This window comes from Diospyros lotus, chromosome 9, assembly GCF_014633365.1.
Source record: "Diospyros lotus cultivar Yz01 chromosome 9, ASM1463336v1, whole genome shotgun sequence".
In the NCBI taxonomy this organism is placed as follows: Eukaryota; Viridiplantae; Streptophyta; class Magnoliopsida; order Ericales; family Ebenaceae; genus Diospyros; species Diospyros lotus.
The window spans coordinates 23,407,772-23,427,896 of NC_068346.1; the positions used below are offsets into that span (position 1 = coordinate 23,407,772).

Below are 20,125 nucleotides of genomic sequence, written 5' to 3' on the forward strand. Positions count from 1 at the left end.
TTTGTACATGATGTATGATACTTAGGTCAGGTAAGATTGAAGAATATCAATCACTCATGTCTCAACACAACGAGAACTTGCCACTTGCACCTAATATGTCTACACATGGTAGTGACTACGGTGACCCTAATCCCATTGATCAGGAAATGATCAGACCCCCTTAAGGAGTATTTTCATCTTCCTAGGCAGACAACTCCCTCATGCATTATTTTTCTCATCAACCATCATATGTTTAATTTCAAGCCTGACACCATCCAACTGTTGCCAACTTTCCATGGCATGGATTCTAAAAACCCATACACCCATATGAAAGAGTTTGAGGAAGCGTGTAGCATTTGTATGGATCATACAATGAATGAAGATGTCATAAGATTGAAGCTCTTCCCATTTTTACTCAAGGATAAGGCTAAGATGTGGTTGAGCACTCTTCCACCTAAGTCTATAGGAACCTGGAGGGAAATGCAAACGATATTTTTGAAAAAATATTTTCCAACCAATAGAACTACCACCCTTCAGAGGTAGATTATGAATTTTGTGTGCAAACCCAATGAGAACTTTGCTCAAATTTGGGAGAGGTGTAAGGACCTTCTCTATGCTTGCCCACACCATGCTTTTGAATAATGAAGAGTGGTCAGTTTCTTTCATGATGCTCTTAGTCCTCAATTGAAAATGCTAGTGTCCACCATGTGTAATGGTGAGTTTTATAATAAGACTCTAGATAAAGCATTCCAGTTCTTTAATACCTTAGTAGAAAACACTAGAAATTGGGAGGTTGGACCAATATCTTCTAATGACTTAAGAGAAAATCCACAGTCTAGAGGTAGGTACCAACTGAGTGAGAGTGATGATCTGAATGCTATGATAGCTGCCTTAACAAGAAAGATTAAAAGTCTGGAAACCAAGAGAACACCGTCTGTTAATCAAGTGAAAGTAAAATGTGTAGTTTGTGACACAACATAGCACAAGACTGAGGAATATCCTACATTACCTACTTTCAAAGAGATATTGTATGGATAAACAAATAATGCACATCCACACAATTTTGAGGGTAGACAAAACCAAAATTAAGGTAGAAACTATTACGGGCATAACCAAAATTACAACTCATATTATCCCAATAATAGAAACCACCCAAATTTTTTTTGGAGAAATGATTCTGCAAATCATTCTTAGCCACCATTCCCTGCACAACAATCTTTCTAATCTAATCAAGGTTCCTCATCCAACACTTACCAGCCATCTCATAGGAGACCTTTAGAGGACACTCTACATCAATTCATTCAAACCCAAACAAATAATGGCTTAAACCCTTGCATTGGTACACCTCATAATGGCGTTCCTCATCAGTTAATACCTGTCTTAGCTTATTAATTCTTAGTTTGGTATACTAAGAAGGTACAACGGGATTGTTGGGAATTAATTTATGTGTTGGATTGGAAGTATTATGTTAAAAAAAATATATATTCCCAAAATCCTAGGTCATTTAATGCTCGAAAAATTTAGGGTGTTACATCTACACTTATAGAGGCAGGCTAGTCACCCGGACGCTTGTAGGCACAGGAGAACTTGCCGGACAGAGAAGGAACGACCATTATGTGGATAACCAATACTGGATCTTCATTTGAATGGTATATTGAAAATCCCCTTATGGCATGGGCTTTTCTGTTTTGCATATGGATGATGAATATTGAGTCATGCAAGGTCGATTTTGTATCCACTGTGTTTGTTTTATGCTTCCACTATGCTATTTTTTTGTTGAAAATGTCTTTTAATGTAAAACCCTTACAATGATCCACCAAGAGTTAGTGTTTTGGCACGCCTCATTGCGCCACCCTTCACCAAATTAACACTTAAGCCTCAACCTCAACTTAACCTTACTGCCTGGGATCTTGAAGACATGAAAATGATGGTTGAGCAAGTTTTAGAGCAAAGGAAATTGATAATTGTAGAAGAAGAGCTGGATGGAATAAAAACCCTTTTCACCATAGAAATCATGGAAAAACCACTTCCTCCTAAGTTTAAGATGCCTAAGATCAATTCCTATTCCAGCAAGGCGAATCCTTACAATCATATACATAATTATAAGTTTGTCATGATGTTATATGGTTGGGAGGATGCTATCATGTGTTGAGTTTTCTCTTCAACTTTGACAGATCATGATCGAATTTGGTTTAATAGCCTTACTGAAGGGTCTCCTCTAAGCAATAGAGGAAAGAGTTTATAAAAACATTCATTATAAATTGCCAACACAAGAAATATATTACTTATCTACTCAGTATTCAACAAGGAAATAAAGAAACCTTAGGATAATACATAGATTGTTTCATCAATACTACGTAAGAGATTCAAGACTTGCATGTTTGCGTGGTAGTCATGACAATGCTTCAAAGCACCAAATTAATACCTCTATAGGAATCCCTCACCTTGAAATAACCAATATCATTTAGTCGACTTATTTGTACGGACCAATGAGTATATATTAATTAGGGTTATCGTTGATAATAAAGAGAAAGAAAGAATAGAGACTAATGATTCTAAGGACAAAAAGTAAGAGAAGTCCATGAAAATGATAGTCCTCTAAAGTTATAATATAGAAATTATACTCAACTCACCGAGCCCATTCTAATATCCTAACAAAGCATTCGTTGATCTTTTCTATATTCTTAACTTTATATTGATCATTATCGGACACATCAAGTTGTTGGATTTGTTGATAACTAAGATGCTACTTTTTTATTTTCTTTTTTACGCTATATTTTGAATAGTTTTAGTTTTAATTTGACTTTAATTAGCGTAATTTGGTTCAAATGACTTAAAAAGGTCCGACGGTCACTTAGACCAGTTTTGGTAGAGTAGTTTGAACGGAGCGGGTTTGGAGGTGAGACCTGAGAAAGGAAGCCGGAATCTGGTAGAACCGCGACGAATGAACAACCGGTTCGTGCCGACGTACACGTGTCCAGTGAAATGACAGAAACACCCTTCTCCGATCTGCATCTTCGTCTTCTTCTTCTCCAAAATCACTCCACCTTGGTCAGATCGCCATCGCAGAATTATCCATCCAGCAAAGGAAAGGAAACTTCTCGCCGGAGAGAGCACTACCAATCAGAAGAAGAAGGAGATGACGCTCGGACCGACGACGACAGCGACGCAGGCCTACGGAGAAGCATCGTACTGGGACAACCGCTACGCACAGGACGACGGCCCCTTCGATTGGTACCAAAAGTATCCCTCTTTAGCTCCTCTCCTCCGCCTCTACACTTCGCTCCTCCACCGTGTGCTCGTCGTTGGCTGCGGCAACTCCGGTACGCATCCTTCCTTCTCTCTCTCCTTTTTTTTTTATCTCCTCCGGTATCTCTCTCTCTCTCTCTCTCTCTCTCTTATATATATATATCTATCTTTCATCTCAGTTTGCAATGTTATATCCACTAGATCCACTGATCCGACAATGTCTTGCGACAAATCTCTCTCTCTCCCCTATTGACTGAAATTTATAGCTAATTTAGCTTATCATGCTCAAATGCCACTGATTTGATTTCAGAGGAGGAAATGATGTGTGTCTGGTGGGCGCGCTGAATTTGGTTTTCATACGCTAATAAAAGCAAGAACATTAACCACAATCCTAGGCTTTGTTTTCTAGTTGTTTTATTTGTTATTTTGTTGCAATACTTGTACTCAAATCTGATGCTGCAACCTTTTGATTTCGACATGAAAAAGAGGTCTTTTTGTTCAACAAAATGTACCAGTCTTAACGCTCCAGTTCTCTTTCCTAATAGATTGAAATGCCTGATAGATACATTCTTGACATGGCAGCTTATTAGTTGTTTGGATTGACAGCCTCATGGAGCCATGACCATGTTGCTTGTGCTTGCAGCATTTAGTGAAGGCATGGTGGATGATGGTTATGGGGATGTTGTCAACATCGATATATCCTCTGTGGTGATTGAAGCTATGCAAAAGAAATATAGTAATCGTCCGCAACTGAAATGTATCTTTTGTTTATTATTTCTGGTGCAATGCGTTTTACCTGACTTTTCTTCAGTCTATATCAGTAGTTGCCTAGAGCAGTGGATTTTGAGGATTAAATTCTGGAACTTTGTATGCATTTGTATTCATTTTTTAAGAACATGCTTTCACTTTCCAAAGCCCTGAAGAAATTGTCCTTACTATCCTTGTCAAAATAACAGTCAAATTATCATGTATAAAGCAAAGACTAGTTATAAAGAATGTAAAGTTCATGTCACAGTTAGTGCTGTATCAAAATGAACTCGATGTGACTAGTTTTCCAAAATTCAGACTTAAGATATATGTAGGTTGAAGCAGCACAATTAGCAAAGAGAAAAAAATGTGGGCTAGGAACTTCTGTCCTTAGAAATTTTCTGCCGTGATGAGCTGCATATTGCTATTGCAGTTTCCTCAATATTGAGCAGATAGTCAAATGGATGTCTGCGATATGAGTGCATTTCAAACAGGTTCCTTTGATACCGTTATTGACAAAGGTACATAGCATTTGCCTTTTAGTTTTTGTTATGTGACCTCTTAACATTTTTTATGAGAGTCAAGGTGCATGTTCTCGATATGGTTTTAGAAAAATGCCTGATATTATTTCCTTTTTTGTCTCCAGGAACTCTAGATTCTCTTTTGGTACGTTCTGTATTTGGTAATAATTTTATATCTTAAAAGAGTGAACTCTCAAATTGAATATGTGTTTCTAGTGTGGAAATAACTCGCGGATAAATGCTGCTAAGATGCTTGAGGAGGTTGGAAGGTACAATGACATCATTTTGCTACATTTTCACTACACCATTGTCTTTTTCTTTGTTGATCTGTTCATGTATTGAAGCAGTTGATGATAAACTATAGGGTCCTCAAGGATAAAGGAGTTTATATTCTGGTAATTGTACCTTATTTTTTGTCTAAACAACCAGATTTTGCATGTTTTCTACATGAATTATATTCACCTCTAACAAGTGTCTGGTGCTATGCAGATTACATATGGAGCACCAATATATCGTTTACACTTGTTGAGAGAATCATGGCCATGGACGATAAAACTCCACGTCATAGGTCAGCAAAAGTCTCATTTGTAGTGATTGTATTGCATATTAAAGTAAATTGAAATATAGTGTAGTGTTACTACCAATTCATGGTACAAAATCACATGACATGTATATGTTGACTTGATATGACAATCAATTTTTACCATTTTGATTTACATATGATATACATACAATTTGTAAATTGTTTAAGTAATTCATGCCTGAATTGCTATGTCCTCAGCTCTCCTGAATATATTGGGAGGTAATGAGAAAAAAATAAAAAGGGTTTCATGTATCTCCTGCATGGTTATAAGTGCATCTAGAACTCATGATGCAAAAATTCCTGATCCTATACCTTTTTTTTCTTCTAATTGAAAACTTGTATGATTTTGTTTTTTCTCTTCATCACTGACATACATATCCTCATATAATGCCAATGTAAATGCACAAGCACATGCACTCAGATACATACACACAGTGCAAGAGTGCGAACATCCACTCAGGGTAACGCATATTTCTTCATTTCATGCACATATATTGAATAGCCAGTACAGGGATTGTATTGAACAGCACTGGAACTTATGATTTTATTATTTTTTTCATTGACCTTTAGCTAAGGAAGTACCCAAGGAATCTACAGTTAGGATTTACTGTTTTCTAGAAAAATGGCCTTACCCCATTTTTCTATTTTGGACCTTGTTAACTGCGTGCATTATTATTTTCTAGCTGGTGTCCTCTTTCATGGCTTTTTTTTCCTAGTAGTTAAAGTATGAGAACAATCATCATACTCTGGCTGATTCTTAACATGCGCAGATAAACTTCTGCCAGGGGAAAGTTCGGGACAGCAGAAATGGGAGTTGACCTCTCCAATTCCATTGGATGATGATGGAAACTCATTAGAAGCAGCTATCGGGAAGAACCCGGATGTCCATTTTATCTATGTTTGTATTAAGGTGGGGCTGTGCAGCTTCTCTTCTTTTCTGCTTACCCTTAGGAACCCATCTCCTGAATGTTATTTCAGAGATTGTCTGTTGATTTCATTTTACACAGAGTTTGGGCAACTATGTCCTGAACTGGGACAAGGTTGGATACTTGTAGAGTAAATTTTTGTTTTCCAATTGATTCCAGGATGATTCTTGAAGGCCAGGATTGAAGTTTGAAGCTTGAGTAATGGAGGGATTGAGTAAGACTTAGCACCTTCTGCTTGTTGTATCTGGGTTGTTTATGCTTTACTTAAAACTCTCGGAATTTCTTGTCTTGAAGTTGAGAAATGTAGATTATGTTGAATTCATCTATTGTCTTCCACTCACAATTTGTCCTCCAATTAGAAAAAAGAAAGAAAAGAAGAGAAAACCAGCCATCGCCCGTTGACTGTTCAAACAGTTTTGCCTTATGATAAGATATTTTCTTAATATTTAACCCTAGCCTGTTGAATGTTGTAATGCTCCTGGTAATCTAACTTAACCAATTCTATAATGATCTGTTAAAAGTAAAACGCCAAGTCAAAAATAGGGGGGGGGGGGGGGGGGGGGGGGGGCAATGGACAACCATTGAGAAAATTGTGCAAAGTGAATTTAAAATGCAGGGCCATGAGGCTGGCCACTAGGAGAGATGAAAACCATGCAGTGCCCCATGGTTGGTTTACTAGGAGAGTCCTTGGCAGGGGTGTTCATTTGGTCTAGACCAAACTGAACTGGCCTAGATTGGACTGGAGTGGCATCATCTAAATTCTTGACCCCCCCAAGACTAGACCAGTGTGCCAATCCAATATGTCATTTTCTTGTTTTTTTATATGAATTTTGAATAAAAAATAATACAAAAATATAATATTCATTATAAAGTAAAATTTTCTTGTTGCAAAGTAATTCATAACATGGTATTCATTACAAACAAACAATCATAATTGCAAACTGCAAAGTAATTCGTTTGAGACCTTGGATTAATGGATGTGTTGGACCTAAAATTTAAAATTTTTAATTACATTTTCAATATTTGGTTCAGAACTATGGCTTAACCAGGATTGGTACTTTCCAAATGTTTGGATCGAAGACCAAACTGAAAATCTGGTCTGAAGTTGTCACACAGGTGGTGAAATTTGGCTTGGCCCTGCTTGAATTACAAACTTTGGGGGGGGGAGGGGGGAGGAAGGGGCTGCACAGACCTATGCCCCTTAATAAAATGGTTGGACCTGGCTGACCTTCGGTCCACTGTGCCAATATTTGGACTGTAAAATGGTATATGTTCTGGAAGTACTTTCGGGTTTTAATGGTATATTTTGTTGCAGTTAATTTCATTGAGTATCCTAAGCATATATAGTGATTAATTGAGAAGATATACATTTCTTTTATCTCTTGCCATTTGCCTTGCTGAGGTACGTGTTTTGGCTCTTTTTGGGGCATCTGGTTTGCCTCTCTTAGACTATAAAGGAAAAATCTGAAATTAAACAATATAAAACTCCATTTATGTAGAATGGATAAGTGTGACAACATTCATACCTTGGGAGGTCTTGGTGTAGCTACCTTGTTCTTATTTGGGCAACCTCTCTTATTGTGGCCAGTTTCCAAGCAATTGGCATGTCATATGCATGCAATGCTTACTGAACACACCCTTGTTTTGTTCATCTTCAGCAACATCTATCTTTCGATTATTTTTTGGTTTGCTAGGCATTTTCTTATATGGCGGAGGCAGTATGGGAGCAGCATCAACCTTTGGCCACATGTTTGACCCATTCAATGGCTTCAATATATACTGATATACCTTAAAGTATTATGATTTGTTGTAATACGAATCCGGGTATGCAATCGGATCATGCTTCATGAAGTAAATAGAGGCCAAAGCATGGGAGCATGGGATGCCACTTAAATCCCATTGTCTATAAGAGCAAGTGTGTTAATCTAGACTCACCACATAGCCTTGGTCCCCAAGACTAACTTGGAACTTATTTCCCACAGCAAGTTTCATAGCGCACTACTTTGCCCCCACCTTTGCCTTTTCCAACTTATCCCTTATCTATGCACAAATTTCATCCAAACACTTCATCATCATCTCCCTTTTTTGGTACATTCTTTCCATTAAAGCTGTCAAGATCTCTTCTAACATGTCTATAATTGGCATGCTTCTGGCCTTGCATATATAACCATTGAATGTTTCAGCCAAGTTGGAATTGGTCATATCACACTTGGGCCAAGTATCGATCAATGCCCTGCAAAAACTATTTAGCTGCTACTTGATAAAATTATTATGTGCAGTGGCATTCAACTCTTGCAAATCCTACGTGCACCTCAAAAAAACTGCCTCATGGGTTGCATTCACAGCCTTCCAAAACAATGACTTGAATTCTTGCCCCTTGTGCAGCTTTTTCTAGTTGGTATAAATATGCCTTGCGCAATTTTGATGCTCTACATGAGGTACCAAATCCTTTATTACTTTGACAAGGCCCTTCTGTTGATCACTAACAATTGTTAAGGCATGTTCATCAACAATGTTAAGGTCCTCCAACAATTGCTCAAAAAACCATCTCCAACTATTCTCATTTTCACCCTAAACCACAGCCCAATAGATAGAAAACATTTGATTATTCTCATCTCTTCCAATTGCATTCAAAAATGCACCTCCTATTAGGGTCTTTAGAAAGCACCCATCAAGACAAATACAAGGCTTGCAAGCTTCCATATATCCTTTCCTGAAACCTGGATGGCATACATACAATCTTTTGAACATAGGTTGCCCACTAGGTCCCGTAGAGTCTGTCTCAATTTCAAACTTGCCTTTAGGGTCAACCCTTGTTAATTCAGTCTTGCATGCATGCAGTTTTGCATAATGAGCTTCCAAACCTCCCCTCAATATGCTTAGTTCCTTTGTCTTAGCTCTATTGCATGAGCACTTAGACACAGTAAGTGCATATTTATCCTTCATATCTAGGATCATGTCTTCTACTCCATAGCAAGGATTTCTTTTAAACGTTTGAAGGAATTCTTTGGCTAACCATGTCAAATTGGCCTGTCTATTGGTAAGACTCCTAAAACAACAATGTTCTACATTGTACCTTTTTACAACTAGGGTTCTCTCTCCTTGCTTCTTGGCAACATATATAGTTTATGGACAACCAGTCAAACACCTTGCTTCCATATGTGTTTGACGTACCCTTTCCATCCAATATTAAAGCCATTACAAATTCCATATCTTTGAACACATTCCTTAAATTATTGGGCATTCTCAAAAAGCATACTAGTTTCAAATTTAAGAGTAGTGTGATCACATTGTGGGTTGTAAACCAAACACCTTTTCTTCTTTTTCTTTATGCTCAACCAATCATTTTCATCACTGCTGTATGGAGTGTCAAAACCATTGTCATTAGACTCCATATATTCACCGACATATCCATCATCATTCTCCAATTCATAACCTAAACTCTTATCTGCACCACTATTGTTTAACCTTACAGGAACATCTAAGCCTAACCCTTGACCGTTGTCAACAATGGTAGATTTAAAAGCACGATTGTTTTACCTTGCAATTACATACTCCTCATCTGTCTCACACTCCTCAACAAAGCTCTCATCACTTTCAGATTCATCCACTCTAATTGTATCAAGATTGAAATCCCCATTCTCTTCATTGTCTTCATCACTTGTGTCTTGAGCATTAGGTTCATCTTGTATTACTACCTTAATTGTTGCTTCATAATTAAGATCTACCTCAGAATCTACACCTACCTCATCAACGTGAATATCATATGCTCCATGGTCCACACCTACCTTCCCTACCCCATCATCATGTACCTCATTTATTCCCTCGTTCACCTTGACCTCACCTACTTGTGCCTCATATAGTCTATGGTTCACATCCTTTCCACTTGACTCACCTTTACATTCAATGTACATCTTCAAAAAACCAAACTCTGCTCCCTCTTCCCACATCCTAAACACTTCATCATCAATAAAGACTAAGTTTGATAATCCCAATCTCCCCTAGGTTTGTAGTACCCTAACTTAGACAATTCACCATAACCTTCCTCCTTACACTTAACCACAATATCCTTATAAGACATTTCAGTACAATCCTTCCATCCACCCAATACATAGGTACCACCAACATAAATATGTAGTGGGTCCTCAGTAAATTTACCACCAACCCATATTTTCACAGGGCAACTGTTATATCAAAACTGCCAACAACAATATCAATAAAAATCCAGCCATAAACTATAAAACCAATTATCCATAAACAACATTATAACAAATAAAAACAAACCCTAATTAAATTCAATGTAATTTAAATAACCCCCTTAATGAAACCATAATTAAAAGGTCCCCCAATTTTGGAACCCTAATTATAGAATCCTCAATTTCTAAACCCTAATTACTGTTTCCCCAAATTTAAAACCCTAATGCATATCAGTGAAAACATATAAGAGCAATACAGAAGCACAACTAGATTTCTTTCGAAGCAAATATTTACTTTTTCAATTGAGATTGGATGATGCTTTGAATCAAAGAATGATCAATAATATCAATGAATATTGTCTATTGCTTCGACTAAGAAATTCAAGAAAAATGACTATATCCTCTATTCAGAGTACTGACTATAAAGGAATTGAAGAATTTCATGTTGTAGCGAAATAGAAGGACAACTTACCCTTTTTTCTTTATGGGAAATGAATCCATGCTTTCTTTATGACTCCCTTTCATCATCAAACTGCAGTCAATGGCGTTGTCTCTTCCTTTGCGTCTCCCTTTCTCGTGACCTCAAAACCCTAACCTCCTTCCTTCGATTTCTTCCTCTGCATCTTTCTTTTTGTCTTTGTCTGCTGATTCCTTCCTCTATCTTCGTCCTTTGATTCCTTACTTGCGTAATCCTTTGGTTCAATTAGGGCTCCCTCGTGCCTAATCCTTAAAGTTAAATGCCACCCATTTAACCCCAGAATTAAACCCCACCATTTAACCCTAGTTAGCCATTTAATTTTATTTTTTTTATGTGTACATGTGGGTCCCACTCATATTTTTCTGTGATAGGTGGCGTGCCACGTCAACAATGACACACACCTCCGAAATTGATTTCAAGTGTTGGATAAAAGTGCACCCAATTGAGATATAATTGTCAAAATTGAAATGTTTGGATAAATTTGCAAAAACATGAAAAGATTTGGGTTTTTTTTATTTTTGTTATTTTTGCTTTGGTTAACTCTAATAATAAATTCCTTTACTTATCAACATTGAACAAAGAAAACATTTTTAATCTTATATTTCTATCATGTTACCTTGCAAAAACAATTATAATCTTACAAACTTACAAACTTGCTGTATAGAAAAAGACATCATATTGATATGATTATAGCATTTTGAAATTATAATTGTTATAATAAAATTTTTATTTAATAAATTAATATGCAAACTTACATTATAATTTGATCATATGTTGTATATAAAAATTGTATTTCTGTAACATGGACTTTGTTGGATCAACCTCCTATCATAACACTGTTTGTGCTTTGTACAGCAACAGTGATAAACATATTGAGCTTGAAGGATTCACCATTTTCTTCTGTTCATCTGGTTGGGTGTTCTTTTTTATTTTTGGGCTCCGGTAAGTTGCTTTTTCTTGATTCTCTTGCTTTTACTTGGAGATCACTGTTCTTGTGGTCTTGGAGAAGAAAATTCACTGTAATGGACTGATTCTTTCATCTTAGTTTATTGGCCTGTTCTTGATCAAAGGAGCCCAATTTTTGTAGCAAAGTGGGTATCAATTTTAATTGACATTACTAAACTTGAAACTTGTTCCATCTTTGATTCCGTAAACCTTAATGCCCATGTTTATTTGCTGAACTTGAAACTTAGATTGATTGGTCACTTTTTTCTTGTCTAATTGAATATGCTTGAAGCTTCTTACCAAATGTCCAAGAATTTTTCTCCTTTTTCATGTTTCTATTTTCTTATCATTTTTTCTCTCTAAACATACTTCCATCTACATTACTATTCAGACATTTCCTTCATTTTCTTCATCATCTTCTTCTTCTTTATCCGACAATATATTTACTCTCTCTAATCAAATGATTATGAACAGAAACTCTAGGTTGCCAAAGCTGCTACTATTTAATGCACTATTAACAAAAGACTACGCAGATTTGCAGCTGACTGAGGAATCAAAAATGCTGTAAAACAGCCACCAAAATATCACCCAAAACCAAAATATCACAAAACATGAATTGGACGATAAGAGGGTAACAAGTTCAGAAATAAGATCTTCTTTCATATTGTTTAGTTCCTTCCTAATTATGCTTGTATTACTGCTGTATTGTTTCTGTTTCTTTCCCAGTCTTCATCTTGGATTTTGCCTATATGTTGTATCTTCTTCCCACATTGTGGGTTAGCAAAAAACAGGTGTTCTTTCTTTTTGGAGGAATTGGCTAATAAGAATCTCCTCCATCATCAGATATTTCCTTCATTTTCTTCATCTTAATTCTTTATTGGACAATGTATTTCCTCCGTATGGATCACCCAATAGGCAGCAACACGATGACGTGTTGTTTTCCTCCCACTGAAATCCACGCCTCTAACTGCACCAGCAAAAACCAGCAGATAAGAGGTAATGTAGATACATTAGGCAATCTGATGGAAACATCGACCATCCATATAGAGCGAGATTAACAAGCTTTCTGATTCTGGCTCTGCCAATAGTAAGTTTGAAACTTGTGCTATTGGTTCAGAAGATATAGAAATTGGCCAGGTTTTCTTAGTTGATGGTGTTATTGCTTTTCTTGTATGAAACAACATGTGGAAGTTAAATTGCAACATGGGATAGTTACCAAATGCTCTCATGAAAGTTGTAGCGCTTAACTGAAATTGAGAGGTGTAGAACACGTGAAGGAAGCAATCTGTGTCTGTAGAGGCAAATGGATGCTTCCTTCATGCATTCGATCATTATCTCAATTAATCTAGGAGTCAAGAATTTTCTACACCTCTCAATTTCAGTTTAGAGTTACAACTTTGATGAAAGCATTTGGGAACTATTTCATGTAGCAACTTAACTTCCACATGTTGTTTCATACAAGAAAAGCAATAACACCATCAACTAAGAAAATCTGGCCAATTTCTATATCTTCTGAACAAATAGCACAAGTTTCAAACTTGCACTATTGGCAAAGCCAGAATGAGAAGGCTTGTTAATCTCACTCTATATGGATGATCGATGTTTCCATCAGATTGCCTAATGCATGCAGGTGTGTTTATGAGAGTTGTGCTGTAGGGGTGTGTATTTGAGTGGGAGTAGAACAACGCATCGTTGTGCTCTTGCCTCTTGGGTTGTGCTCTTGCCTCTTGGTTAATCCATATGGAGGAAACATATTGTCCAATAAAGAGGAATAAGATGAAGGAAATGCCTGGTGAAGGAGATTAGTTGATCCCTCCAAAAAGAAAGAACACCCACCCACCCTTTCTTTGCTAATCCACAATGTGGGAACAAGATGCAATATTTAGGTGGAATACAAGCTGAGTACTGGAAAAACACAGAAAACAATGCAGGTGGAATTAGGAAGGAGCTAAACAAGTATGAAAGAAGAAGACCTTATTTCTGAAGTTTTTACTTCTGAAATAGTGTGATAAAGGCTGGATATCTTGTTGTTGTTATATAGTACTCCTCATATTCACCATTTCTGACAGAAAATGTAGCTTAACTAGTGGTTTCTGGTTGTTGTTTTACAACTGATTCCTCAGTCAGCTACAAATCTGCTAGTCTTTGGTTAATAGCTAGCATTGGCATCCTAAAGTTTATGTGCTTGATCATATGATTAGAGAAAGAAAATGTATTGTCGGATGAAGAAAATGAAGAGAATGTCTGAATGAATAAGAAAATGAAAATAAAAAAGAAAACTTAGTAATGTAGATGGAAGTATGTTTAGAGTGGGAAAAAAATAAGTATGAAAATAGAAAGACGAATATAGGCATTAAAATCTACTACTGAATGAGACATGGAACAAGTTTCAAGTTCTGCAATATGAATTCAAACTAATACCCATTTGGCATACAGAATATTGGGCGTTAAAACTTAATGAATCCAAGTGATCTTCTGATCAAGAACAGACCCATAAACCAAGATGAAACAAAGGATCAGCGCATTGCCATGAATTTTCTTCTCCAATACCACGATGATAAGCACAAGAACTTCGGAATTATCACAGTAAATCAACAAAGAAGAGGAACTTACCTGAGCCCAGAAAACACCCCAACTGGTTGGATGGATGAGGAATCGTTCAAGCTCAGTATGTTTGTCACTGCTTTCTGTACAAGGCACGTAACAGTGTATAAAAATAGCATACCATGTTACAGAAATACAACTTTTATACATAGCATGTGAATGTCATCAAACTATAGTGTAATGTTTTCATATTAATTTATTAAAATAGAAATTTTGTAATACCAGTTATAATTACATAATGTTATAATAACATTGATATAATAATATCTTTCTCTATACAACAAGCGTTTAAGATTATTATAGTTCTTTCAAGGTAACTTGATAGAAATTTGGGACTATAAAAGGTTAGGTTTTCTTAGTTTGTTGTTGATAAACAAAGGAATTTATTACTAGACTTAACTAAGATAGATATAATTACATCCTCCAGAAGCAGCCCAAACTACTTCCGGAACATGCACCATTTTACAGCCCAAAAATGCCCCCGAAATGGGGCGACCTGTGCAAGTTTTGAAAAATGCTTTTTCTTTTTAATTTTTTTAATTATTTTAAAATACAAAATATTGTAATATATAAATAAAATTTTATCAAACATATATATATTTATTTATAAAATTTTAACATCTCGAAAATTGACATTTAAGTTTTATTTGAATACTAAACCAAGTGAAATAATATTTTAAAATTCAAACATAAACAAATGTTAAACATAACATTTATTTAAAAGTTTAGATTATTTAGAATTATAATTATTGTCGCTTGAACATAATAATGAATTTGTGAAGTGGAAGCATCCCGGTCAAGAGTCTGAATCTGCAAGGAAGAAAAGAGTTAGAGGATGCTGAAAAATCTTCACACAAACACTGAAGATGCTTAAGTCAAACACTGACGATGTTAAAGGCTTGAGACTAGTATTTACGCTAGTATAAAAAACGTAACTCTTTTGGAATGAGTGACTGCTTATTTATAGTAGAGCATTGAATAATCCTAAGTTCACAATGATTAGGACTCTCACAGATAATGTTCACCTCTTACAGATGATGTTTATTCCTTTGGAGGGATTTTCAGATGTCAGAGTTATTTTGGTTTGTGTGTTGCGTGAGACCCCTCCTTATTCAAGTAAACGTACTAGCGACCAACTCACCTTGGAAAGGGCGGAAGACTTCAGTCTCCTGTCTATGATATCGTTGCTAGTGAGGAGGGTGATGGATGTCTCTTGTTCTTTGCCATCATTAGGAGGCCAAAGGCCTCCCGTTTAAAATAAGGCTACCAGTGAGGGGTGGGAAGGTTGTCCTGCCCTGTTGCCATCATTAGACACAGTGTAAGGCCAAAGGCCTTTTGCCTTTTATACGTTGGTCGGTGAGGGGCGTGAGAGGTCTCTCGTCCATGTTGCCAGCATAGAGGTCATTGTAGGAGGCTGAAGGCCTTCCTCTGCCTTGGTCGCGGTTGATGGCATGGGGTAGGAAAGGTCTCCCACCCTTGTCGTCGTTGCTTGTAAGCATCATGGGAGGCTGAGGGCCTCCCGTCTTAGCTGCGGCTGGCGACATAGGGTGGGAAAGGTCTTTTGTCCTTGTCACTGTCACTTGAAGCAACATGGGGGACCATGGGTCTTCTATCGATGAGGGGCTGGAGAGGGCTCCCACCCTTGGCTATTTGCCCATTCTTTTGGGTTAACCCGCGCCCACGTGGTCGACCCATCTTTAATTTTTGTTTTCTTTAATTCTTTTCACGATATTTTTATAAGAGATATATGAATTTCTCCCCACTCTTTCTTTTGGTTTTTCCGAAAGGAATAGTAAGTCTTCTTTGCAAATTTTTCCTATGCGCATCCCTTGAGCAGTATAGCTTCCTGGAGGCACTTTGCATACAAATTTTATTGAGAGTTTACTTTTTTTATGTTGTCCCCCACTATAAAAGGGATGACCCTCTCCCACTTTTTTCACCTTTGGCTCTTGTCTTCTTATGGGCAATTTTCTCTCTCTAGTAACCTTTTCTAGAGATTTTTTTCTTTTGCTTGGGATTCCCTTAACCAAAATTAATTTTGGTCTATTGTTGTTTTGTCATCCTTCTTCATCCTCATCCTTGTGTAGTCACCATCACGCTGTGAGTCTCATGTGGATTGTCTCTCGCTATCGACAACATTGCCACCCTTATGCTGTGAGTTTCCCACTGTTGATAACATCGTCACCACCATGCCATGAGTCTTTTGTAGACTGTCTCCTGCTGTTGATAGCGCTGCCACCATCACACCTTGGGTCTCTTGTAAATGGTCTCTAGCCATTGATAATGTTGTTGCCATCGTGTCATTAGTCTCCTAGCATCGGGTCTTTTGCCACCTTAGGTTTTCTGTCACCTTGGGTCTCATGTCGTTACTGCGATCTTCTGCTGCCTTGGGTCTCCTATTATCACTGCGATTTCCTACCGTTGAGCCTCATGCCCAAGGTCTCGCGCCCTTGGGTTTTTGGCTTAATTGGTCTTTTTTTTCATTATCGTCCCAAGCTCCCTATTTCGATGGTATCATGTGGTCCTTGTCTTCATTGTTTTATTTTTCAAAAAGTTTTAAGTCTTCCTTTTGTGCATTTGTAGGCTTGTTTTCCTCTAAGTCTTGTCCCTCATGAGAGTGTCTCCACCAATTATGTTTTGCACATTATGAGGTAAGAATGTATCCAGGGAGGTCCCTCATCCCGTAACCAAGAGGTTCCTTGGCAAGCATTCTCACTTTGGGGAGAGAGACCTTGTGAGGATTGCCTCATCATTTACCTCCCCCCCCCCCTCTCCCAATGAGATGAGGTTGCCTACTAAGGAGTAGGGATGTTCGTCCTTCATTGGGTTAGGATGGATAGCCATGTACGAAGCATCCCTAGCGATAGGCCTCAAGTTTCCATTATCTAGCTTTGGGCAGGAATTTTTATGAGATTTTCATCTTGCTCCTCCTCAAATCCATCCCAACGAATGGCTGCTTTTGGTAGCTTTTTCCATTTTGTGTGAGTTGAGAGAGGTGCTTAGTGACCCTAGAGCTTTCTAGTTGCTTTTATAAGCTTCGAGGAGTGGACAAACTTGTTAACTTCTATACCTTTAGCGAGTCCTCGACATGTAGAGACTATTTATCGACTCACCACAAAAAGCACATGACTTTGAAGATAAATGATTCATATTCATGCCTTCTTACGACTTCATGACCCTTCACTAGTGGTGTTGGGATTCCGATCACAAGGAGTATGATATCAAATATTGTTACCTCATGAACCTCCAAGCCTATTTTGTGGACGAAATCCACAAGTTAGTGTCCGTAGGTCTTGCCTATCTCCAAGACATTATGTCCAAAAAGAATACCGCCACCACAGGTTAGGGCGTCTTACCAAAACTTTGTCGTCCCCTCTCGGATTTTGCATGATGTATCCATTGTTGGCTTCCCCTATGACGATGATGGCGCTGATGAGGTTGTTTCTTTGGGAGGAGAGTTGAGTGAGGAATCCCGGCCCAACGCTCATATCCTTAACGAGGAACAAGTTTCTCCTGAGGGTATTCATTTATTTTCCTCTTCGATCTCTGTGTTCACATAGTAATTTCTTCATTTTTGTTCTCTGAGGAACTCTGGCCAGTTCTTGTGTCTTTTTTGGCAAAGATGGGACTATTTGGAGTCTCCTGATCCTCGAGATGTTGTAGCTGCTGGCATCAACCTTCTTGGTTCTTCCCAGGCATGCCTTGGCGGGTCTCATTATAGACATATCAGGCCTTCCCTACTCATCTAGATTGCATCTAGCTCAAGTCAGAAAATAACTTTCATCCTCCCAATCCTCTTGGAGGTCCAGCCCTTGTAACCGACTAGTTGCCTGGAAGATGGTCGTCGACTATGAGGTGACCATTTTCAAGTAAACCCTAGTGTAATCGACTCTGACTCTATGACTAAGTTTGGAATCGATGCTCGCCTTATTTATTCCACTCTCCTCCCCCAGGATGAGAAAGATATGTTTGGCGAAAACTTTCTCGACTATATGGACAACTTAGAGCGTGAGATTGTCCACATAAGTATTTTTGTCCATTTTCCTATCTTTATTGCCTACGCTTATTCCTTTTCATCCCTGATCTCTTTCTTCATTTAGGATGTGTAATGCATGGTGGTGCGAATGCACGCACTCGTGCCCACCACCATTTTATGTAAGATCAGATGGCTTACCAGGTTTAAGAGTGAGAGAAGTGGGATACAAAATCTTAGTGTGCATACCAGTGGGCCCGTGAGGCCTAATAGGAGTACGAGACTTTGCGCCAAACATCTTTGGAGCTCTAGGGATAGCTTTCTTAGAGTGACCCCGTTTGTGCTAATTAGGTTGACATTTTGGAGTGAGATATTGAGCACCTTTGCTTGGAGACTGACTGGAGCCAAGCAAAGGAGGAGGAGACCTGGAGGTACTTCTAGGCATACCACCAACAACATTCATAGGGTTGTGACTAGATCCAAGCCGAAGCATTCTGGGAATCTTGTCTCTCTTGTGATTACTTCGAGGGGAAAGAGGAGTATGCTATGGGCTTCATCAAGTTTGGCTTTTACTTGGCCTGTTTCTTCCTTAAGTTGAAGAGGCTTGGGGAATCCTTTGATAACTTAGTTTTCTCTTATGAGGCCACCAATAATATAGATTCCTTGGTCTGGTGTCGGTATGAGCCTGATGCCTATAGCTCGAATTCATATCTCCCCAGCTCCCTAGTAGATAACTTAGAGAACCTGACGAGCCCCTAGGAGCCAATGTGGGTAGTTCGATCGTCCCTAAGACTGTCGACGATCTAGCTCCCTCCGTGGCTCCGTCTATCCCCTAACCTCTTGTCGACGACTGATTTCCTGGAGGGTTTTCTTTTTTCTTGGTTGTACGGACTCTCTTTTTGTAATAGCTTAGAGACTTGAATGTTTTTGACGATTCTATTTGTTATTGATAATTATTTTTCTAATGATGATTTGCTATATTGTACAGTTGTTATCTCTTTGCTTGCTTTTACACCTCATGTGATGATGTACGCACATTAGTTTTAGCGAAGGTTGCTCTTCGGTTCTCTAAGATAACGGGTTCTATTAAAGAACTCCTTGTGAGTATTGGTTATGCATTGGGGAGGGCGACCTTGCCACTCCCCAATTCTATTACTTTGATGAGGTGTTTATTTGTGCTTAAAATGCCATGAGGGCTTTTTGCAGGCATTTCATTATTCGTGTGTTCAGGGCGATTCCTTTGTCTGTTGACGCAAGTAACCCCCAAACATCTTAATGGTTTCGCATATAATTCGCATGTGCTCGAGGTGAGTCCTTCGTCTATCGACACAAGTGACGCCCAAACATCTTAACAGTTCCTTGTGTAATCCATGTGTGTTCATGGCAAGTCCTTCGTCTGTCGACGTGAATGACTCCCCGAACATCTTAATGGTTTCTCGCACAATCTGCGCGTGTTTGGGCAAGTCCATTGTTCGTCGACGCAAGTGACCCCCAAGCATCTTAGCGTTTTTTCTCATAATCTACATGTCTTCAGGGCAAGTCCTTTGTCCGTCGACGCAAGTGACCCCCCAAACATCTTAATGGCTCCTCGTGTAATCTGCATGTGTCCGAGGCAAGTCATTGGCTCGTCAACACAAGTCACCCCTAACATCCTGACAATTTTTTGCATAATCCATGTGTGTTCAGGGCAAGTATTTCATCCGTCGACGTAAGTGATTCCTAAATATCTTAATATTTTTCTGTTGTAGTCCGCGTGTGTACGGGGCGAGTCCTTCGTCCTTTATCCGTCAACACAAATGACTACCGAAAATCTTAATGGCCTTTTCTTGTTGGGTGGCTTAACCTCAATTAAGTTTTTCATATTGTTTTTCCCTAGCGATTGCCTATATTGGTTATTTTTACTTGTAAGATACATTTCACACAC

The 20,125-nt window shown here is 38.2% G+C and overlaps 1 protein-coding gene across 3 annotated transcripts; it reads left to right on the forward strand.

Moving 5' to 3' along the window:
* Positions 1 to 2,846: 2,846 nt before the first annotated feature.
* On the forward strand, positions 2,847 to 14,484 carry LOC127810229 (uncharacterized). Of its 3 annotated transcripts, XM_052349576.1 has the most exons (10): positions 2,849 to 3,302; positions 3,872 to 3,985; positions 4,428 to 4,496; positions 4,622 to 4,641; positions 4,713 to 4,765; positions 4,861 to 4,891; positions 4,986 to 5,064; positions 5,850 to 5,989; positions 6,165 to 6,219; positions 11,535 to 14,484. In XM_052349576.1, exons 1-9 carry the CDS (start codon positions 3,119 to 3,121, stop codon positions 6,174 to 6,176), a joined length of 702 nt encoding a protein of 233 aa, XP_052205536.1. In that variant the 5' UTR covers positions 2,849 to 3,118; the 3' UTR covers positions 6,177 to 6,219; positions 11,535 to 14,484. The 3 variants fall into 3 exon arrangements, with proteins under 3 accessions (XP_052205537.1, XP_052205536.1, XP_052205535.1); XM_052349577.1 differs by lacking the exon at positions 11,535 to 14,484 and having other exon boundaries at positions 2,847 to 3,302; positions 5,865 to 5,989; positions 6,165 to 6,448; XM_052349575.1 differs by lacking the exon at positions 11,535 to 14,484 and having other exon boundaries at positions 2,850 to 3,302; positions 6,165 to 6,448.
* The last annotated feature ends 5,641 nt before the right edge of the window (positions 14,485 to 20,125 follow it).

Coding starts and splice junctions, on each gene's coding strand:
- LOC127810229 (XM_052349576.1), top strand. CDS start 3,119: ATGACGCTCGGACCGACGACGACAGCGACGCAGGCCTACGGAGAAGCA. Junction 3,303..3,871: donor CGTTGGCTGCGGCAACTCCG/GTACGCATCCTT, acceptor TTGTGCTTGCAG/CATTTAGTGAAGGCATGGTG. Junction 4,642..4,712: donor GAACTCTAGATTCTCTTTTG/GTACGTTCTGTA, acceptor ATGTGTTTCTAG/TGTGGAAATAACTCGCGGAT.